This window comes from Panicum hallii, chromosome 4, assembly GCF_002211085.1.
Source record: "Panicum hallii strain FIL2 chromosome 4, PHallii_v3.1, whole genome shotgun sequence".
Lineage (NCBI taxonomy): Eukaryota > Viridiplantae > Streptophyta > Magnoliopsida > Poales > Poaceae > Panicum > Panicum hallii.
The window spans coordinates 8,490,250-8,513,822 of record NC_038045.1 but is presented as its reverse complement, the minus strand read 5'-3'; the positions used below and the strand labels follow the sequence as shown (position 1 = coordinate 8,513,822).

General features: G+C 48.1%; 1 protein-coding gene across 1 annotated transcript; it reads left to right on the top strand.

The window, feature by feature from the left end:
* The first annotated feature begins 18,752 nt into the window (after positions 1–18,752).
* LOC112889442 (40S ribosomal protein S24-1-like) lies at positions 18,753–20,768 on the top strand. The gene is made up of 4 exons (XM_025956083.1): positions 18,753–18,990; positions 19,079–19,249; positions 20,332–20,418; positions 20,498–20,768. Exons 1-4 carry the CDS (start codon positions 18,865–18,867, stop codon positions 20,525–20,527), a joined length of 414 nt encoding a protein of 137 aa, XP_025811868.1. The 5' UTR covers positions 18,753–18,864; the 3' UTR covers positions 20,528–20,768.
* The last annotated feature ends 2,805 nt before the right edge of the window (positions 20,769–23,573 follow it).

The window sequence follows — 23,573 nt, the reverse complement described above, 5'->3', positions numbered from 1 at the left end:
CGCTGTCGTAACTACCAACGACTCGGACTTCTCTCTTTTTCGTGCTCTCAAATAACTCGTTCACATTCAACCAGTACTATCAGCTCGTTTTCATGTTTTGGCCCATAACTAAACTCACTCGCCACTCAAGTCTAGACGCAAGGTTGTTTCCTCCTTTCTTTACCTCTTCCTTCCTCTCTTTGCTCGCTAACTTGTGGTACCCGCTGGTCAGCCCAATCTCGTTTCTTCCATGGGCAATGTGGACTCAAGGATGAGTCCCAGCCCGATGCACCACCTCGTCCTTGCTAGTTAAACTCTCAACCCCCTGCAACCTCCCTGGCATCGCTGGCCCTAGCCCCTGTATCGCCTCCCCCCGTGCAGCCAGAGCACCGCCGTCGCCATGCACGGACGCCCTCCCCGTGCAAGCCGCCACCAGTGCCCTTAGCCCGTGCGCGCCTTGGCCCTACCCTGCCCTGCAGCGCCGTCGCCCTCCCCCGCGTGCCCGTGCACTGCACGCCAGCCCCCCTGCATCCCCGCTGCCAGCCAGAGTCCGTGCGCCACCAGGAGTGCCATCACCCCTCTGTGCGCCTCTCCTGCAGCGCCACCGCCCCCCTGCCGGCCTCCCCAGAGCCTTCCCCCTGCGCGGCGTCCTTCCTCCTGGCTGCCTCCTCCTACACCGCCCCTGATGCCTAGCGCTGCCGCCATGAACAGAAGTGCCACCGTCCAAGAACAGCCACAAACAGAACCGCCGCCGCCCTCTTTTCCGGCAAAATTCAGCCACCACGATGCACCCCCGCGGTAAGTAAGGTATGGAATCGAATCCCCTCGTCGTCGACTTTCATTTGCCATGCTCCTCGCGATCTCCCATGCCCTAGAACGCCGGGAGTTCGACTAACAGTAGCCGCCGGCCACCATGGGAGCTGCTGTGAAGCTTTTGCAATTTAGGCCCCGGAGAAATGTGTAATTATCGAGTATTTTTCTATGTCTTATGAAATTTGCAGAAACCCCCTGGATCTATTACATCTTTTTAATCCAGCCTCACCCATGATCTTTTTCAGATCTAACCCTAAAATTTTCCTAAATTGCGAGCACTATTTCTATGTCTTGCAATTCTTTGCTGCTAGCCCCTAAAATCTATAGTTAATTACGTATAGGTCCCTGCAACCTTGTTTCATGCGTAGTTTCCACGTTTTAGATGTGTTTCGATCCGTTTTCTTTTTGCGTTAGTCTTCTAAAACCCTAAGCTATCGTTTAATAGTGATGTTGTACCATAATTCCGGTTTTAAAAATTAAATATAGATTTAATTTGATTAATGTCCTCTCATCTAGTTTTTCCAATTAAAATTCAATTAAGTCTTTACTCCGGTTTTCTTAATTAATATTAATTTGATTAATATCAACATAAATGTGTTTTAGTTATAATTTGTTAGGTCAACACGAATCATATAAAGTTCGACGTTTAGATGCTCTCACCGGTTTCTTTTCTTATTAATTATTTAATTAGTGTAATTTGTACGTAGACAATTATATATAAAATTTGACTAAGTTGTACCTTGTCTTTACAAATGCATAATATAATATGAGTTAATTGTAATGTTGGATATTTCTTCCAAATATCCTTTACATTTATTTTCTAACTAAAAATAAATAAAGTTTATTGTTCTTTTATTTTCTTTTATAATATAAATCTTTTGATAATTGTTTCTTTTCAACCCTAGCTTCGTTTTCCTCATTTCTTGTGCTCTTGTGACCGTAGCAACGAGCTCTATCCTTTAGTACACTCTTTCTTTTAAAGCTTTCCTCTTGTTTGGTGTATTTGTTCTTAGTTGTCCTTGTTTGCTTGCTTGCTTGTATGCTTCGCTCCGATGCTTGTGTGATGATCGAAGGAGCGCAATCCAAGAGCTTTGAAGATTTAGAGTTCTAAGAATAAGAGTTGAAGACTCTGAGCAGCTATTCTCTAAAAGAAAGGCAAGTATTTTCTTGATCATTCTTTTATCCTAATAATCACAGTAAATATAACTTTTTTATATGCATGCATGTGTCCTAATTTTGATGGATCCTAATTAAGGATATGCCTAGTCTTTATGATCATTCCTTGTCAACCTAGGTTTTACCTTTATGTTGGGTAGCTATTGCTTAGTTGCTATAACTGGTTCTATTTTAGGAATAATATACAACCATGATGACAACAATGATGATGCTACACCTGTTTTATCCATGTTCATTCTCTTTGTGTTGTTAATCACAAGACAATATGTCTTAATCGGAATATGGAGAACCACACAGGAAAATAGTGCAACCACGATACTATATGGCTCTGGTCTTGGCTAATTAATTAGAGACTCTAGCTTATGATAATCTTACCGGAAGAGCAAGAGGGGTTGCATCGTCGGGGTATAGCTCGGTACTCTTGAGGGTATGATATGGTCCTGGTTAAGGCGTCTGTCTTATTAGGGAGAGTTATGACTGCATTGACTTGAAACCTTACAGGATTATCGTGAGTTAGGGAATCTTTGTAAAGGCCTCATAGTGAACCCTTTCCCACTCAACTAGGAAGTGTTTAAGAGGCTAGCTACCTCGGGCAAATTTGGAGACACGAATTGTGGGTAAAGTGTATAACCTCTGAAAAGTGAAAACTAATATATCAGCCGTGCTCATGTTTAAGAGCGGCTTGGACCCTCACATGATAATTGAACTTGAAGATGAATTAAATTGTGGACCATGTTTATGGTTATGGTTATGCTTATGCTGTATCTCTTCTCTTTCTTTTAATATGGGTTTTGGTATGAACTTATACCTTTGTAATCAGGTCTAATAAAACTTGACCAACTAAAATTGCTTGTCGCAGTAAGCCAGTCAGCCTTTCCTTATTTTTGGCCTTCATGTGATATAGTTCCCAACACTTGCTAAGTACCAGCAATAAGTGTACTCACGCTTGTTATAAATTCTGCTCAGAAGAAAAAGTTGATGTGAAGTCTGTTGAAGATGGTGTTGAGTTTTAGGCCTACGCAACCCCCGGTCGATTGCCTGTGAAGTTTGGAGTCTTCATTTTCAGGATAAGCTGTATAACTCTGATAATTTTTATAGTCTTTTAATTCTTTTCTCATGATACTGTTGCTGATTATTTACTGATAAAGTCACTATATATATGGAACTTGATCCTGGCATATATATAGTTATGCATTCGGTTTTGTCCTTAAAACCGGGTGTGACACCAAGAAAGGGAACAGCTTCCTAGAGCTGGATGGTTGTCTCGTGATCTCGCTCGAGGGGAGCAAGCTCTGCTACGCAATCCGCCTCCACTTCCCCGACCTTGAACAACATCGTTGAATACAAGGGCCTTATCAATGGCCTTCGCATTGCCATTGAGCTCGGAGCAACCCGGCTCTGCGCCTACGATCACGTCCCGTGGAAGGACAATAATGACACTGATGCACGCGCCAAGATAGCGGCCCAGCGGGATACCGTTCCCAGCGGGGTCTTCATCAACGATCTCCACGCACCCTAAATCCGCGTCAAGCCGGACCCGCCTCAGAGGTTGTCTGACCCAATGCCCGAAGGCCCTGGTCTGGTGCCTCCTGATCAGGTATCTCCCGACCAAGGGCTCGGGGGCCCCGACTCCCTCGCGATGGAGGTTACAACTCGCAGCCAACGCAACGGTAATCGACCAACTGGAGGGCGCCTCTTCTGGCCTACCTCCTCGACGAGGTCCTCCTAGCTGACAGAATCGAGGCACGAAGGATTTCTTGGCGTGCCAAGATGTTTGTCGCCATCGACGGCGAACTTTACAAACATAGCCCGTCGGGGATAGGAATGCTCATGAAATGCATCCTCACCCAACAAGGTAAGAAACTCCTTTTGGACATCCATGTTGGCATCTGCGGGAACCACGCGGGCCCGCGGGTGTTGGTTGGCAAGGCCTTTTGCCAAGGTTTTTACTGGCCCACTACACTGCTGACGTGAAGGAGGTCATTCGCACATGTAAAGGGTGTCAGTTCTACGCTAGGTACACCTAGTTGCCAGCGCAGGCGCTTCAGACCATCCCCCTGACTTGGCCGTTAGCGGTCTAGGGCCTTGACATGGTTGGGCCTCTCAAGAGGGCTTCTGGTGGTTTCACTCACCTGCTTGTCGCGGTGGACGAGTTCACCAAGTGGATTGAGGCAAAACCCATCGCCAAAACAAACTCCCAGGAGGTCGTCAAGTTCTTCCTTGATATTGTCTACCAGTTCGGTGTGCCCAACACCATCATCACAGATAATGGGACCAACTTCACAAGCTAGAGGTTCTTGGAGTTTGCTAATGGATACACGATCAGGATCGGCTCAACATCGGTCAGGCACCCACACACCAACGGGCAGGTTGAAAGGGCTAACAGAATGGTCCTCGAGGGACTCAAACCTCGTATCTTCGACCAGCTCAAAAAGTTTGCCGGATGCTAGGTCCAGAAACTCTCAGCCGTCCTCTGGAGGCTCAGGACAACTCCCAATCGATCCATAGGATTCACCCTGTCCTTCCTAACATACGGGGCAGAAGTGGTGCTATCCTCCGACCTAGACTATGGCGCCCCAAGGGTCAAAGCCTTTGACCCCGACCGAGCCGCGGAGGCTCAATAGGACGCAGTCGACTTGTTGGAAGAGGCGCGGGAGACGGCCTTGGTCCACTCTGCTCGCTCTAGCAAACCCTTCGCAGGTACCACAAGAGGAAGATCCGGCAAAGAACCCTCGAAGTCAGCGATTTGGTGCTACGGAGGGCGCAGTCAACCAAGAACAAGCACAAGCTCACTCCACCCTAGGAAGGACCAAGCACGATTGCAGAGGTGGTCTGGCCAGGAACCTACCGACTGAAGGACAGCGATGGCAACATCCTCACCAACACTTGGAACATTGAGTAGTTACATCGTTTCTTTCTCTAAATTCAGTCCCTTCACATGTTTTCATTCAAACGCCAACTGGTGCAGCGTCCTGGCCCGAGCACTCTCAGCCCGAGTCACTCGGGGGCCCCACGGGGGTACTCTGCCATGCGCACTTCTACCCCCTCTATCCTTTTGCAAATCACGTACAAAAAAGGCAACTTTTCCCCCCAAGCGAAAGGGCAACCCGTTTTCCCATCGCAACCTAAGTGATTTTTGTTGGGCCACCTGACCTACAAAACTCTCGTCGCAACCTACAGCGAACTAGCAGCAGATGCCACTCGGGCCAGCCCTAGGCAACATGCTACAGCCTACGGTTAGCATGCAGGTTCGAAAGGGAAAGTGCGAAGGCAAGAGTCACTCCAGGGAACAAAAAGGATACGGGTGGGACAGGTCTCCCAAACATCATTAAACAAAAATGCTTATGAACACTTAAAGCTGTTCATTCGGGGGACCATTAAGTTCCCCACGTAAGTCTTCGAAAAGTAAGAGCTAACTGTAAATGCTTCTATTACAGCACCTCATCCGTGTTGGCCGACGACGTGGACGGGAGGAGCCGCACTGCAGGGTCGACCGGAAGATTTCCTTGACCAGGACCCAGCACGGTTGGGGCTGCACTCGACTCGGCTTCTCTTGACGCCACTGGTGTCAACACTCCCGAGGCACCATGGAAGACTCCGTCGGTAATAAGCCCCACCACCTCGCCCAAAATCTCCAAAAGATCGGCGGGAAGTGCACTCGACCTCGGGCGGGGCCCGAGGACCTCCGTGACCACCGACCACGCCATGCCCCGAAGCTGACCAAGTTCCTCTTCAAGGATCTTGCTCCTTCCCAAGGAATCCACCAGCGGTTGCGCATTCCGCACCACCACCTCTCTGGTGGTCGCCAGCTTGGACTCAGTGGCACGGCGGGCTTCCTCTGACCGCTTCAACTCATCCCGCGGGAGCCTGTTCCTCCCTCCTAGTTCTGGAAACGAACAAAGGGGAAGTTAGAGGCCACACAATGTGAAACAAGAATCAACAAGACAGAGAAGAGGAGCTACTTACCGGTCATGGCATCCTCAGTGATCCTGAGCCCCTCCTCCTTCGGGTCAGCATCGCCTCTAGCTGGGTGACTCGCTGGCCCTTGGACTGAGCTTGCCCCTCAGCAATAGCTCAGGCCGCCCGCTCCGCCCCCAACACCAACTGCTTTGTGTTCAGAGCCCTCCAGGCTACGGCAAGCTCCTACTCAGCAACGGTCACGCGGTCACGCTCACAAAGTTCCAACGCCCGGGCGGCTTCCAGTTCACGGAACAACTCTCCAACCCGTCGCTGCGCCACCGCCTCCTGCCCCAGTCAGGCGTGCTCCTCCCGGAGGAACCGGGACTTGTTCAACGAGATCCTCTCTAGGCTCTTCTCTAGGCTCTTCAAAGCAAGAAAGTAAAAAACATCAAAATAGATTGCCCCTCATTGGTGAGACAGACGCAAAGGGAAACTGCTAGGACTTGCTGAAGCAAAGTTTGGCAGGTCGACGGACGCGCTCCGCCGAGCGAGCCTGATTTTCTTAAGGATCTCCACAACCCCGCCTTCGCGGCGGTGCAGTCGTTGCATGCTGATACTCCACTCTGCTCGAGACGGCCCCAAAGTTCATCCTTCTGCAGGTCGCGCAGGATGAACCGAGCCTCGCCTGGCTTGCTGGGGTCGAGCCAGACCCACTCACCGATCGGCTAGCTCGAAGATTCGGGCGGCCGGGAGCCTGGGACCACCTGCAACACCGGAGGATCACCCACCTGGTCGAGGTGCTCATCTCCTTGAGTCCGGGCCTTCTCGAGCTCGACGAGTAGCCCGATCTCGGTCTCCACATCTACAAGCGCCAGAGTGGCTCCCACATTCCCCTCTAGCTCGAGTCGTGCGGGTGAACTAAGCACCCCTCCGCTTGGGGACACGGGGGCCACCATCTCCTGGTTTGAGAAGCCTCTACTTGGACTTTCTGCTTGGCCGCGCCCTCCGCCCACTTCAGAAGGTGGGGGCGGGATTGGGGATGACCGAGCCCCTAAAAAACAAGCTAATGTCAAAACATGATCAGGAGCTCGAAGGCTGATGGGAAGACGAAGAGAAGAAAAGCTTACCAAATTCGGAGGGTGCTCCTTGTCGAAGGCCGATAGACCGCCGACGACCCGCTGGTTCCCCACTTTGAGGACCATCTTGAGCCACGACCATATCTCATCATGGGACGCCGCCTTTGGTGACACCTGGTTGGGATCCGTGTGGCCAGAGTATTTCCACATCTTGGTCATCCTGTTGGCCAGAGGGATGACCCGGCGGGAGAAAATGGTGCTGAAAAGCCGCACCCCGTCAAGACCCTCCGCGACGTGATCCTTCAGCTTCGCCTCGATAAATCCCACACGCTCCTCCTCCGCAGTGTCTAGCTCTTCTTCCTCATGGGGTGTGCCCCCGTGAACGACGAGAATGGGTTCCCTGCCGGGTTCCTGATGTAGAACCACTCTTCATGCCACCCCCGGTTCGAGTCCGTGGGGTCGTACGATGGGTAGTCTCCCGACCGGCGAGCCCTCTTTTGCAGGCCGAAGCCCCCGACCAGCGCAAGCTCTGGATTGCTCTTCACGATAGGGCTCAACCATAGAAGAAAGCCTGGAATAGATTTGCGTGCAGATCTATTCCGAGGAAACCCTAATAGAGCGTGACGAAGCCCGCGATATGCAGCACCCCATTTGGGTTGAGGTGCTGCAGCTCCACCTCCTACTCGTTCAGCAGCCAAGCAGGAACGGGTGCGCTAGGTACCCAAGACCATGCTTGTGGAAGGCGAGGAACCTCACGATCTCAACGGCTTCAGGCTGCGGCTCCTCGTGCTCTGCTGGGGGAGCCCTTCAGTGCGCCACCGCCTTTGGTGGCAGCAACCCCTTCGCCATGAAATCTTCGAGCTGCGCTTCCTCCACGGTCGATGGCCTCCAGTTCGACATTGCGCCTACGGGAGGGGAAAGCAGAACAACTTTTCTTCTCTCTCTCCCTCTTTCTCTCTTTCTCTTCTTCTTTCTCCTTAGGCACGATGGGGATGGAAGAGGAGGGCGACGGTGATGCTAAGAGAACAAAGGGGGGGCTGGCACCGGCGGCTGGAACAAGGCAAAGGCGAGACGAAGGAGGATGATGACCTCCAGCCCTTCCCTTTTAAAAAGGCACCTCGTGGAAGCCCATTCGCTAGGACGCAATAGCGAGGATGGGGACCCAACACGACCGTTCCAGGGTTATGAAAGATGGGTTAATGTTTCAACTTCCTGGGTAAGGCTCAACGGGCCGCGTCCTCATTCAACACTCGCGTTTAAATTCTCGATTTTTTGTAAAGGCATCAAAACCAAAAAAGGTGCAAAAAGTGTGCTAACGGATCCCAACTCGGGAACCCGACCGACCGAGGTTCAAAGGCCGGTCTGCAGAGGACTCGATGTCACCTCGCGTCAAACAGAGCTAGGGGAGAAAACGTAGATGAGCCCCAGCGGCCCTTGCCCGACCTACTGAGGCAGCAATTCGGGTCATCTCAACCTTCTCGTCCGATCCGGACCTCGAGCCATGCCCACATAATCTCCATCAAGGAGAAGCCAGCGGGCCACCTGAGTTGGTTGGATGACTCGATCATCTGCCGGGAGGCAGGTCGTGGAGTTGTGGAATGCCACTTGCGGGCTATGCCGACCACATCATGAATGACAGACCCGGATTCCACTCGGATGCACGAATTTTTGCCCGGGCACACCCGTTAGGAGCTCACCGAGCCCGACACTCAAGCCATCGAGGCAAGTGATGTCAGCTCAACCCCTCCGGTCGTGGAGACCGTAGATGGGGTCACCTCCATAGGTGTACGCACACGATGCCGCCGACCCGACCCGACCGCCTTCCTTTGCGGCAAAGCCGTGGCAAGTCTGGGTACCGCGTTCTCACTCAGATGGGATGACAAAATTCCAGCCCCCGACCGGGCTCGTGGTCAGGCGTGGCAGATACAATGCACTCTAGAATAAACATGCTTTATTCCTGGAAAATTAATATTACAAAGTACAGTTGGCCCATCGCCATTACAAAGTACGAAAACCCATTACCACCACAAGGGTGGTAACGCTGGAAGCCTTGAGGAGGGCTGCTACAAGTGTGGGAAGACTGGGAGGAACATCTTCCTCGCAAGCCTTCTTCTTGCACCCCCTTCCTCAAGGATGGCTTGGCAGGGGATGACGGCGAGCAGTCCATCCGCCACCACCGCCAACCAAACTCCCTCACCGTCTCGAATGGCGGTGAGGATCTCTTCCCTATCTCCAGTCACCTAGGAAGGGCAAGCCTCCTCATAAAGCAAACTAGGGGTGAGGAACACGGGGTAGCCGAAACCGCTCAGGGCCCAGCAATCCTCGCGGACGCGCTCGGCAGCAAGCAGGAACGAGGAGTTCCTCTCCGTTTTAGGGCCCGGCCGGTGGAACCACTAACACATCCACCGCCCAAGGCCGGCGCTCCCCCCATAGTCGCCCGAGGCTCCTAGGGAAACAGCGTCGACCGCCAGCCAGAAATAGAGACATGCCTGCACACCCGCTCCCCTTGATCATCCGAGCGAAAAACTCGGAGGACCGAGCTTGGGAAGGGCCCAGGCATACTGCATTGCCCGCGTGCTATCCTTTGTCGCACACAAGCATTCTTCTAGCACTAGATGCCAAAAGGAGCCACCGGCTCCGTCAGGTGGACGCACACAGGCTGCGAGCAGCTCCATTATACAAGACCAGGCTCACCCACGACTCAAGTTGTGGATAAGTTCGAAAGACAGGGGCCTGAGGCCTCCATTTATAGCCGCTCAGGCACGTCCATGCCCCACGAGCCAGCTTCGCCGTGTGACGCACGGCTCTGCGTCAAAAGGATGGAAACCCTCATGGGGGAAAAAGGGAGATACCCCTATGAGGCGGGCTGACATGATGGAACAGGCAGGCCTTGATATTCCGCATAAAAAATGGGCAGTTGGCACCGCTGTGGCGCATTCACTACGCGGGCAGATCAGAGCAACCCCAATGGACCCACGGATAGAAGAGGGAGTCTATCGAACATTATGCCTCCCTGCAGTCGAAGCAGCACTATGCGACTTCTCGCTCTGGGCTAAAACACAACGCGACGAAAGAAGCGCCTTCATGATTAAACAAATCGCAAAGCCGCTCGGGGGCCTCTGACGGGTCCAGGGACCCGGGGTCCCTAGCGGGCCCACTTCCCACTAGCATTCTGGCTAGCCCAAGACCGCGCCTGGAACGAACGACCGTCCTCGTGGGCCGAGACTTCATTCAGACCACCTAGGCCCGTGATCCTGACCGGCCGACTGGTCGGAAAAACCATGGCTCGCGTGCCCGACCGAGGGGACGCTCGGGGTCTAGGTCTGTACCATGGCTCCGACTGAGATCCTCGACCAGGCTCCTCTTTACACGTGTCACTATCCCTGACCGGCGAGGCCGAGGCGAGCCGGACCCTACGTACTGGCGGGCCCTGGGAGCAGGTGCGACGGATAAGGATGCACGCCAAAGTCAACTTGCCATACGGGACCAATCACTGCCTCCACGGGGGTTACAATCCCCCTTGCTGCCACAGCATGGGGACGCTATTTTACCTGCCCATCCTCGTGAAGGAACTGGGTGCGATGTCATCACGATACGGTGAACACGCCTCCATCACGATGGAGTGACAGGGCATAGCGCCAGGGATGGCGCGTGACTGCCAAACCATACTTATAGACACACACCCGACCCCTGACCGACAAAGCACGACGCATAGGAATAAAATAGGACAGTCGCTCCGCGACACAAGACATGGGCGGTGGCTACCAAAGGACTCCGACTGACGGAGTTGGCGGTCCCGACTGATAGAGCTGATGACCCCGACTTGCGGGGTAAGGAAACTCTCTCTCTCTCTCTCTACCAGCCCCCCTGTAAGGAGGGCCCCCCTTGGACTATAAAAGGGAGGATCATCCGCTTAGGAAAGGGGCATCGCTCCAGAAGTAGACTCATCATCCATCCTCACTCAAAAGCTTGTAACTCCCCAAACTCTCACGAGCACCCGGGCTCAAGCAATACATCCGACCGACCCTCGACTGGACGTAGGGCACGATTGCCTGAACTAGTATAAATCTTGAGTCATTGTGTGCTAGGCCATCTCTAATCACGACGCCCGACATACACTTTGAGTAGATTTAGTTGCCGGCTATTTCCGGAACTAACAGTATGACACTGAAAAAAATGATCCCGGGAGAATGATTTTGTACTGCTTAAGGAAATTGGAAGATGGATGTTGGTGGAGGTTATATGCTACTACTATGGATGACAAAGTAACAATAGAGGTAACTTTATGGGTTAGTTTTTTCTTCTTCCTTTGCATACATTCTATTTGCTGCAACTAAATTAATTGTCATGTCTCTTGTCAGGTGAGGAAGAATCCTCATGAACATACATTTACTAGTGCAAGAAGAAGCAAGGTTGTCAAGCATGCAACCAAATTTTGGGTTTATGATGTTGTGAAGGATTGGCTCACTGAAGATTCCAGATGGGGGGCAAAGGAACTTCAGAATAAGATTAAGGAAAAGTACAAGGTAGAAGTGCCATACAAGAGGGCGTATAAAGGTAAAGAACTAGCACATAATCAACAGTTTTGTGATTGCGAGAAGAGCTTTGATAGCTTGTATAGGTTCAAGGCAGAGCTTTGACATGCCCTGGTAGTGTTGTAGTAATTGATCATCACAAAATTCAAGGAAAGATTAGGTTCAACAAGCTGTTTTTTGCTTTGAAACCTTACATAGATGGTTTCCTGAGGGGATGTAGGTCATATCTTGCAATAGACATGACTTTTTTGATAGGAAAGTACAGAGGACAGCTAGCATGTGCATGTGCTGTAGATGGACACAACTGGATGTATCCAGTTGCTTTTGGAGTATTTGACTCCGAGATAAATGAAACTTGGATCTGGTTTATGGAGAGGCTGAGAGAAGCAATAGGAACACCTTACAGTCTAGCTATTTGTACAAATGCTGGACAAGCCGTCATGGCTGGAGTGCAACAAGTGTTCCCATAAGCTGAGCATAGAGAATGCATGTTTCATTTAGTGTACAACTTCAAAAAAAGGTACAGTGGCAAGGTGTTCGATGAGCACCTATGGGCAGCGGCTTACTCTTGGTCTCCTTATTTCTTTGACAAGCATTGGAAAGCAATGGATGAAGCTAGACCAGATGCCATGGATTACATAAGATAATGCCACAGTAAGATATGGACAAGAAGTCAATTCTTAACTCATTGTGAAGTGGACTATATCACAAACAACCTAGTAGAGAGTTTCAATAACTGGGTAAAATGTTGGAAAGTCTTGAATTTGGATGATTTCATGGATAAGATCAGACATCTTCTTATGGAGAAGTGGTATACAAGGAGGATAATCTCTAGAAAGATGAGAGGGCTTATTTTGCCACATATCATGAAGAAGTTGAAGGAACGGAGCTTCAGTTTGGATATGGATGTGTTCGCAAGATCAGGTGAAGTGGTAGAAGTGTGTGTGAAGGGGAGCAATGGCTTCAAGTGTATGGTGAACCTTCAGGAAAAAACATGTTCTTGTAGAAAATTTCAAGTTTCAGGCATTCCATGCTTACATGCTATTGCATTTATTACTAAGATGGGTCAGCCTTTGGAGAATTACGTTGACTCATATTATACAACAGATATGAAAATCTGATCCCTGCTCTTACTGACAAGGCCCAATGGTAGCAATCAGATCATGGTTTCTTTATGCATCCACCACTTCTAAAATCCACTGCTGGAAGATGAAAGAATCAGAGGTTCAAAGGGTGGGCTGAGAGCACAACAAGCACAACACGCAAGAAAGGGCAGCATATATGTGATGTTTGTAAAGGATATGGACACAGCTGGTACACATGTAAAGATGGTAATCCAAATGACAAAGCAACCTTGCTAGCTGAAAGGTAAGGCAATTCATCCCATATTGTACTAATATGACACATTCATACAAGGGATGTTGCAATAATCATTTGTCGCTCTTGCAGAGGGGCCTCTCCCAAGAAAAAGAAGAAGAAAACAAATGAAGGCACTCAAGAATCAGCTGAGAATAGTCTTGTACTTGCTATCCCAAGGCCTACACCCATATATTTTCCTCCTAGGTAAGCTGAAATCGACAATGCTAGTTAAATCTTTACCATGCAACTCAAAAATGTTACCACATCTATTTCTATTGCAGCCAAGGATGCTCCACTAAATTGACCTCAGGGAACACTCAAAAGTAAGTTGAATTTTAGTGCATTTTGCATATGTTCAGGTATACCTTTCCATTCACAACTAAATACAAAAAACCAAATATTTTGTAGGTCAGCATGTGGCTCAAGCCAACCTGATGCCCCCTCCATTGGGTTCCCTTTGCTAATGTCTTGTGAAACACCACCACTTGCTACCTCCCAATCAACAGGGAAGAGAAAGGGTGAAGGGAAGGCAAAAGCAAAAAAAAAAGACAAAGGGTGCAGTCACATCAAAGAAGAAGCAACCTTTGGTGCCAGCCCCCCTCAAAGTCCCGTAATGTGCACCAGAAGCAAGACTCCAGAAAGCCCTGCAATACCCACTAGAAGCAAGCAAAAAAATCTGGATTGAATGTCCAGCTTATGGCCACTTTCTTTTGCTGTTTTTGTCATGAGGAGTTGTATATGTGGCCTATCTAGTATGATCTATGATGTGGTTTTTGTAATGATAAACTTGATACTCATGTGGCCTACCTACTACTCTTATTTTGGTCTGTATATCATGGTTATGTGACCTTTTGTGATAAGAATCTTGTTGCTCATGTGGTCTGTGTGGTCTACCTTATCGTCTAGCTAATTGTAGTGAGAAATCTATTGCTCATTTCCATGGTTAAAATTATATGTTTCTGATCTTTAAGGTAAAATCATCAATTTATGAGCATCTTAAATTTATATGTCATATATGTGACTGTCGGTGTTTTACCGCCACGCCCACCGAAGGATACCCACAAGGTGGTGAGATTGTAGGTAGGGTGTCGCCGAGATCAGAAACTCGAAGGTGCAAGGAACATAAGGTTTAGACAGGTTCGGGCTGCCAAGAGCGTAATACCCTACGTCCTGTGTGGTTTGTATTGCTTTAGGTGGTGATCGAGTGATCTCCTGCATGAGTTGTCCCTCATGCTTCTGCTTGAGGAGGGTTCCTATCCGCCCTTATATAGTCTGGGGGATAGGTTACATGGATGTTCTAGTCGGATACGAGCCCTAGAGTCCTACCCCAGTGGTTTTCGGGTAGTTTCCTACTATCTCCGACTAGTTTTACTACTGTATAAGTAGTTCTACTACGCTACGAGTAGTTACAACAGATGTATGGTGTGGGCCATATTCCATCCCTTATCTTAGAATATGTACGCTATATGCACTTCCGTGGGCCTGGGTGTGACAGTGACCTCTTTCATCTTTGTGTGAGACATCAACTTTACTTGATTTATGTTCATCAGTGTTACTACGAAATGAACCTATAATGGCATACAAGGGAAACAGCCAAACAATACTTCGTTCTTTTGGAGGGGTAAAAGAGTCTTTTCCATGGCCACTTAACTGGACCATAACAGCTCATAGACGGTTGTGGCATTGAGGGTATAATTTCTAGATTCAATGGCACCCAGGGTAATTTTAAAATTTCTATGGCACCGAGGGAAGCCATCTAAATTTTCATGGTACTGATGGAATTTACTCAATGCAAGATCTAACTTAGAACTAGAATAGAATACAGAGATGAAAAAGAGTCAAGAAACACAAGAAGGCAAACGGATCAGCTAGATGATGAGCACGCACACCATTATTAACATCTTACCTGGGCTCGAGCTCAAGCCGCGTGCAAATTTGCTATGAGTCTTAGTTTTCAACTATTTTAGTTGTAGTTTTCACTCGATTTTAATGTTGCAAATTGACTTGATTTTGGCTCGGCCTTCACCTGTTTCTTTAGCACATACCACTACGTGGCAGAATTTCATTGGGTTAAAAATTGACAGAAACAAAAACGAATAACACTCTATTATTGCAAACTTGCGATTAAACGTATGATGAATTGATCATCTGGATTCTGGTAGGTATCGCGTGTTTTTTTGGGTCCGATGAGAGGTAACCCGAGTTACTGGAATCTAATTCATCGTAGAGGCGGATTGACACCAAAGAAAATTAATCGTGGGCCGATATTTTGCTTCCTTTCTTCCCAGGCCGCCGGCCACCCGCGTCACCCTCGTCTTCGTCCCCCTGATCCTTCCGCTTTCTATCTTGAGGAATGAGTGGGGCGTTGAGTGATTTGCGAAGGCTGACATACTCGAAGAGTGTATGCTGTGACTTCAAGTGCATCAGGCATCGTTTGTGCAGGACTTTCTCAATCTGTGCTTGAATGTTCCCTGACTTCTTGCCCCGTGGATTGCGCTCAACAGTCACGACTTCTTGATCTAACTTGCATTTTCGGGGATTCACCAAGTTGTTCTGCAGGCTTTTGTCGAAGTGGTTGTTGCTGTTGCCCTGCTTGTTGTTGTTGCGCTTAGGGAACCAATCGTTCTCCTCGTCCTCCTAGTCAGCCCACCGTGCCATCATGTTGCACATCTCCACGGTAGTAGTCGAGCAGTTGCGTCCGAAGTCATGGTAAGTGTGTTCCGAGAAGAGGCCGTTCTGGAAGCAGCGGATGACGTCCTCGTCGGTAATATTGGCAATGGTGGCTCGCATCTCGAAGAAACACCGGGTGTAGGACCTCAGGGTCTCGTTCAACTCCTGCTTAACTTGGGATAGATCATGATGAGTACCTGCTCGGATCATGGATCCCTGGAAGTTATCGATGAAGGCCCTCTTGAGATCCTACTAGGAGTTGACGGAGTTTGGTTTAAGACTTTCGAGCCAAGTGAGGGGTGCGGATTCCAAGGCTACTGGGAAGTAGAGTGCCTTGGTGGAGTTGGATCCACCAGATACCTCGATGGCGATGGAGTAGCAAAGAATCCACTAGTGCGGCTCTTGCTTGCTATCGTACCTGGGGATGCCGACTAGTTTGAAGTCCTTAGGGTAGGACCGGTCGGTGATGTTGGAGGTGAACGCGGGGAAGCGGTCACCATCATCGGCATCGTGATATCAGTCGGGTCGGTCCCTTCTCCATGCCTCAATGATGCGCCGCGCGTCGTGACCATCATTGACCTTCAGCCTTAGATCAATCGTAGGAGCGTCCTGAAGGCTGGCCTCAGGTGGAGCTTCGCCCTGAGGCCTTGCATCGTGCCGATTGCGGGGTGGGCACATCGATTGTTGCACCTCTTGTTCGACGTTGCCACACGCGGACTGCTGGCTCTAGAGGTTGTCGTGGCCGACTGGATTGTCCTGGTTGCACTGGTGATTGTCGTTCTCCCAATATCCGAAACATCCTCCATGGGTGCGACTAACCTACGCAGAGTCACCATGGCGCTCAGATCTCGAGAGCATGTTCCGAGTTCAGGACATTGCGTGTTGCCCATCGAGTTGCACGAGTGTGCGCTAGGTTAGATATTGCAGCCTTTGTATCTGGGGGTTTTGTGGTAGTTGTTGAGCTAGGAGCGCTACTTTACAATGGTGCCGATCAGGGTGCGATACTCCCGATCTTCAATTGCTGTGAAAGCATTGTTCAGGTTCATCTAGTACAGTGGGTTGCATGCGAGGTTTTTCATGTTTTGCCTGCGCTTGGCATGCTTGGCGTTCTTCAACCGCCAGATCCTTCTGTACTCCTCGTTCTCGCCCTGAGGGACACCCGTTGTATGTTCATCAGCAGATACGTACCGCGAGTAGTTCGGCATCGTACTCGGGACCCGGCTTGTCATCATCCGCATTGCGAAGGAAAGCCATGTAGACTTGACAATCCGGCGAGCTCTCAGCCGTGTGGCTGTACTTGACTAGCTCTGTGCTGCCCTCTCCCTCCTCAGAGATGCGAGAGAGGCATTTGCCTTCTTGAAAAGGCAGTTCCTGCGTGAAGGCCACAAGGCGGGAGTCGTGTTCGAGTAACTCAGAGGGCTCTAAGCCCTTCCAGTACACGAACCGGCCTTGCGGCGTAGATGTTATGGTCAGACCCAGGTGACTACCTGAAAAGGATTCAGGGTCGTCGTCTGAGTCCGAGTAGTTGTCGACAACGGGGGCCCCCGACAGGCGGTGGCTCCCTCATCATCGAGTTCCCCTGGACTCCATCTTGAAGGTGTAGTACTAGTCGACGAGTATTTTTTGTTAACGAGTACTTTTCATCGTTGGGTACTTTTCATCAACGAGTACTTCTCATCTGAGTCCGAGTAGTTGTCGAAAATGGGGGCCCCCGACAGGCGGTGGCTCCCTCGTCCTCGAGCTTGAGCAGATGATCTAAGTGCTCCTCCAAGTCAGAGAGGGACTCAGACCGTGTAGCCTCCTTGTTGACCGAAGCGGCGTTGCGTAACCTCAACGGGAATAGATCGGTTTGAGTCTGATCCGAGAGGTCCTAGTGTAGCACGAGTTGAAGTTGCGTTGAAAATGGACATCCTCTTGATCTCCCCGGCGAGATCGGGGAGTAGCAACTCGTCGAGGTTGTCGTTGAACTCATGGAGGTCGCTACATTGATTCGCTGCAAAGGCCTCCGGCTTCCTGGAGTCGGCTAGGTGGCCGTTGAAAGCACCCAAGCCGTTGGCAATGCAGATCCAAGAGCCAAAAATGAACGTTGTGCCCTCATCAAGCACGGTGCTAGTGAAGCTGAAAGGTGCCATCGAGTTCTCCGGTGGATGCTCGATGAACACCCCTACCTGGCGCGCCAGCTGTCGGTGTTTTACTGCCAAGCCCACCGAGGGACACCCCCCAAGGTGGTGAGTTGTAGGTAGGGTGTCGCCGAGATCAGAAACTCGAAGGTGCAAGGAACACAAAGTTTAGACAGGTTCGGGCCGCCGAGAGCGTAATACCCTACGTCCTGTGTAGTGGTTTGTATTGTCTTAGGTGTTGATCTGGTTGATCTTGGTTGGAGGGGGTCCGTACCCGCCCTTATCTAATCTGGAGGGACAGGGTTATATGGAAATCCTAGCCAGAAACGAGCTCAAGAGTCCTACCCGACAAGAGTTCTACCCGAGTACTTTTCGGCTAGTTTCCTTCTATTCCGACAAGTTCTACTGCAGTACGAGCAGTTACAATGAGTGTAGGGTGTGGGCTATGTCCCACCCCCTATCCTAGAATATGTACGCCATGTGCTTAGTCCCGTGGCCCCGGATCTGGCAGCCGGCTCTACACTTCCTTCTGTTTCTTTCTCTTTGTCCGAATCGTGAAAGACTTCCTTCAGTTCTGCCGAACTATTGGAACAAATTGTTCCATTGAAACTAATGTTAGAATCTATTCAGTTGGATCTGATCGTACCATTGGAACAAATTGTTCTATCGGAACAAATATTAGAATTTGTTTAATTGGATCCAATCTTACCATTGAAATAAAAAATTATTCCACTGGAATAAATTATTTTATTAGAACAAAATATGTCTGCTATATGTCTGCTAGATCCGAGGAAACACATAAAGTTATCGCATAAAAAACAAAATATGTGTGCTAGATGGGCCGAAACTTTGGGCCGATGAAAAAACTGAAAGAATCGAGCGGTCTGCGTGTGGGAGAACGCTTTTGCGGATCGAATGCCACCCGCGCACGTGACCCTTAATATCGGTGTGTTTTTCCATCATTAGTCACGTAACTGGACCGAAATGTGACTATAAATGGGCCTTTCCGTAACATCTGAAGAAACGAACTACTCGGGGCGAACCCCGAAAACTGGGCCGCCTCTTAGTCCAGTTCGCGGCCCTTAAAGCAATGCAAAATGGACCTAGGGTTCCACTACATATAATCCTTTCCACGCAATCACCCGGCTCTCCCAGCGCCGCCTCCCTCCGTCCTCCTGCGCCGCCGCCGCCGCTGCTACTGCCACCTCCGCAGCCAGCAGCCGGCCGACCGCAGCCATGGCAGACTCGAAGGCCGCCGCGGCGGTGACCCTCCGCACGCGCAAGTTCATGACCAACCGCCTCCTCTCACGCAAGCAGTTCGTGCTCGAGGTTATCCACCCCGGGCGCCCCAACGTCTCCAAGGTCAGGGATCTCATTGGCTCCTCCTCCTTCTACCCTCCTCGTTTCTCGGTCCCCCTGGATCTTGAGGGTTTGAGGTTTTGTGGCGCAGGCGGAGCTGAAGGAGAGGCTGGCGAAGGTGTACGAGGTCAAAGACCCCAACTGCATCTTCGTCTTCAAGTTCCGCACCCACTTCGGAGGCGGCAAGTCCACCGGCTTCGGTCTCATCTACGACAACCTCGAGGCCGCCAAGAAGTTCGAGCCCAAGTATCGCCTCATCAGGGTATGTGTAATTACTCTCTTCTCTTGCACTTTGCATTGCTTTGCAATGTCACTTTGTAATCTAGTTGCTCGCAGAATTCGTTACTTATGTATCGTGTCTTTGGAATATGTGATCGTATGATTGAGCGGCCTGTGGTATCTCAGAGACTTTTACTTGCCCCTATTAGTGTTTGATGGCACTACCAAACTTGTGTTTGCCCAGTTACAATTTTTATTTACGGAAAATGAGGATGTGGTACACTTAACTGGCTATTAGGTGTAGCTAGTATTTGCTGATGTTGCCCTGCTATGTCATTTATTATAGGCTTCTGCTGCAAACTTGAAGTTGAACATGTTGATGATTTAGTGGATTCATTGTATTAAGAAATGTCATTAAATATTTTTTTCCAAGGTTGGTTTACATGCCAAAATAAGTGGCTTTTACCTAGCTTATGCCTTGCTGGTGATAAAATTGCTATCTATGATACTATGTTCTGAGTTCTGACCTTAAAACGGTTCTAAGGTGCATTTATACTGATTCATGTAATTCAAGTCACCCAGAAGAATTGTGTTAAGATGAGAAGCTTCTAGTGAATTTTAGTACTGCAATGTGGTGTTATTGTGCATGTTATATTGCTCTTTTTAATAACCTTTGGGATGTATGTTCTCTTTGGTAATGTGCCTAGTATTTTACCAAAAAAAATTTTGGACTTGTGTTTTTAAATTTAACACATAAGTACACCTGGATCGTTTGGTTTAGCATCTCACCAGTGTTATGCTCATGATCTAGCAAGCTCAAATGACTACATCTACCTACAGGAGCAAATTTTTTGTCCACAGAAAAAAAAACTCACTGGCTATTATAGTAACACACTAACACGATAGCAACATAGATGATGATGACAGATTTACTCAGACTGTTTTTATTTGACAAAGTGGATAACTGCATATAAAATACTTAAGCTCACTATGAAGCACTGTATTGCAAAACTGTGTAGATTTTCAGATGGATCCATTTATTGTTTGCCATTAGCAACTGTTTGATTCTGTATGGGCTTCTATGTCGATGTTTGTAGTTGCTGATAATCTGTTTTTCCTTCACAGAATGGTCTTGCTACCAAGGTAGAGAAGTCTCGTAAGCAGATGAAGGAGCGGAAGAACAGGGCAAAGAAGATCCGTGGTGTAAAGAAGGTAAGTACAAGTCCGCAATAGCTAGTTCATGCTGATACCTTTTTTTATCTAACCAATATTTGGTGCGCTAATTTTGCAGACGAAGGCTGGAGATGCCAAGAAGAAGTAAGGGAGAGATACTTGCCTTGCCGTCTTCATCTTATCTGCCTCCGGCTTGTTGAGGATGGTGTCGTTTTGGCAATGCTGAATGTTTAATTAGACCTAGAAAGGATTTTGCCAGAATTATGAATGTTGAGGCTCTCGTAGTACTTTGTGGTCAGTTTTGAGGAACATTGTCGGACACTAGCATATATACTTGATCGTCATGGCTTGTTCTGCTATCTTCATTTTGATCTGTTTGTTTTTGGGAATCCGGTGCTCCAAAATTTGTTTGCAGGATGAATGTTGTTGCAATAGGTAGTATCTTGAACTTATTTGCAAGGATCCTGTCTGGTCCATCTCTTCTAAAAAACAATAAGAAGTGTTGTCAAGCCGTCCAATTGTGTAGCAATAGCCGCGTAAAATTGGTCGTAAGTGGAATGTGTAACATTTAGCCTAAGGCCTCTGGGCCCATTTGTAACAATGTGAACTGGGTATGGTAATTTTACAATGATACAATATTGAGGACTTGAGGCTAGTTAAACTAGCTTAGCAGACGTCAGATGAACCCAACTGGGCATCTAAAAGATTTGCTTAGACTCCTAAACTTATAATATCTCATAGTCATACCAGAATCAATTGAAGAGTTTTGTCCCGGCATAGAATGTTGCTGGCAGTTCCTCAGTTCGTTGTTGGACATCCTTTCTTAACATCATATATCAGATCTTAGAGCACTTGCACCGGGAGAAGTTGAAGTTAACACTTTGTTCTGAAACGCAACCTTACAACCTGCCAAGCTCACAAAAAGAGCTCTGATAACTCATCTCAAGATAATTTAATTACGTCTCATGCAAACATTTTTCACGAGATCAACTTGAACAAAATGGAAGCCCCAACTACGAAGAACTTGCCTTGCTCGCTAGCCTCGCCAGGCAAGGAGAGGCAAAGCAACTAAGCAAGGTAAGGCAGCCTGATTGGTTGATTGGTTCCCCTGCTAAATCATGTCCATTGTTCTACCCTTCCAGCTCCTCCTCGTCCGCTAGATCGGTGATGCCAAGCCGGAATGCATCTCTCTTCTAGTCTCCTCCCAAGCGATTTTCATGGCAGCCAATGCCTGATTTCTGGTTTCCCCGTTTGCTGGCACCCAAAGCTCATTCCAGAGCCGTATTTGGGGATATGGATACCAACAACCACAAAACTCTGCTTTTTTTAAAAAAAACAACAACCACCAAACTTGTTCTACAACCACTACTGTTTTTGCACTGGAGTTTGATTTGAAGTTCAGCTAAGGTCCACACCTTCATCTTGCTGGATCTATTGGTCCAAAACATCAGATTCCATAGCCGTGTTTTCTCTAGGCTCAATGTAGGAGGCAGCAAGCGCCAGAGAATATCTTGCGCTCCCGGACCTGTTGGTGTTCCGGGGCTCTCCCACATATAAAACTTTGTAAAAAGTTCATGATATATGTTTTTCTTTAAAAAAGATAAAACATGCAATTACCTATATGTTCACGCCAAATTTGAGTTTAAATAAAAATGCGTACAAGTAGAATCAAACAAGAGAAATCACCATATGACTTTAGCGGCACATCACCAATTCACAAGCTAATTTCTCTTATATTTCTTCCTTGCACAATTTCTGCTGAAGCTTAAATTTTACATGAACATAAACTATTGTATGTTCTATCTAGCAATATATTTGTTAGAAATTTCCATACACATTTAGAAGAATATTTTATACGCGGGAGCATGGGAGCACCAGAAATTCTCTCCATCTGCTAAGATAGGCAAGCTACCTTAAATAACTCATTATTTCCTTGGTACTGCCTATAATTTTATTTTATTTTTGATTATATTCTTCCTCAGACCTAGAGTTTAAGTTGTAGTATCTGAACAAGGTACTACCTATAATTCGACTCCTGTCCACGAGCAGCAGCTGTTGTTTAACTGCCCAGTTCCCATTATTCCATTCTGTAAACCTCAGCCAATCACTATGTTCGTATGAATCGGACTTTTCAAGCGTCATTGGTAAGCATCATAAGACAGCAACGGCTATGTTCTCTGAGATTTGTATACAGTTTCTCACTTTCTCTGCTCTGCTCCATTAACATCATGGGACGAAGCAGGCGATTTTTTCCCCACTTTTGATTATTACAGATGGGGGAAGAGATCGTAAGCGACCTAGTGACGTTTACAAGAAATATATATTCACAACAGGAAGCAACTGACTTGTTCTTCGTTGCTTGCATTGCATGATATGATTGCAATGATCTTCCTTGAATTTTGATCCAGCGGGATTACACTAGGGTAGTGCACACTTGAATTATCTAACGATGTTGTCTGGCCAAAGTTAGATGGCTAAGCTAAGTACTGACCAAACGTCACATCCACGCATGCGACGACGACCCCCCGGAGGGCTTTGGGTACATCAAATTCGATCGGTACTACTTCTGACTTTGAACATGCTAGATGTATCACCGCGTTCTATGTTATCATGCATACACACACATGATGTCACATGCTCATCCCAACCACACGTAAGGGAGCCGTATGCACGCAAGTGAAACCTAATTTTGAAAATAAATTGATTAGTAGAAAACATTACCTATTATGTTAATAGGTACGACTTGCAATTGCTACGTCTAGACACTCTAAATTCAAAAGGAAAATGTTTCATAAGAAGTGTGATTCTAGCTGTGGACCGTTCCGGTGGGACCCATCTTACAAAATACCGTTTTACTGTGGTGTTACTCTTTGTGGGACGGAGGAAATACGTAGGAGGGGCTAGATTGATCGGCGAAACATAATATCTGCATTGGATCCTCAAACTATCAGTGATTTTCTTGTGGAGTTTCAGTAAATATCAGTCTCTTGTTTGTAATCTTGAAGCCCACAAAAGATATATGCACTTTCAGGTGTAAAATAGAGCATTTATATATACAAACATAGACACATTAAATTAGATCTAGACATGGACCTTTGAATAATTCAGCATCGTCGTCTAACGTATTGTGATCAAGTTGTTGCGATTATCTAACGTATTGTGTAACCCCAGTACCAAAGAACTATTTTACAAAG

What these genes read in the sequence shown, in the direction of transcription:
- LOC112889442 (XM_025956083.1), top strand. Translation starts at nt 18,865, where the DNA reads ATGGCAGACTCGAAGGCCGCCGCGGCGGTGACCCTCCGCACGCGCAAG. An exon ending in GGCGCCCCAACGTCTCCAAG is followed by an intron (nt 18,991 to 19,078) that starts GTCAGGGATCTC and finishes TTTGTGGCGCAG; the next exon opens with GCGGAGCTGAAGGAGAGGCT. An exon ending in AGATCCGTGGTGTAAAGAAG is followed by an intron (nt 20,419 to 20,497) that starts GTAAGTACAAGT and finishes CTAATTTTGCAG; the next exon opens with ACGAAGGCTGGAGATGCCAA.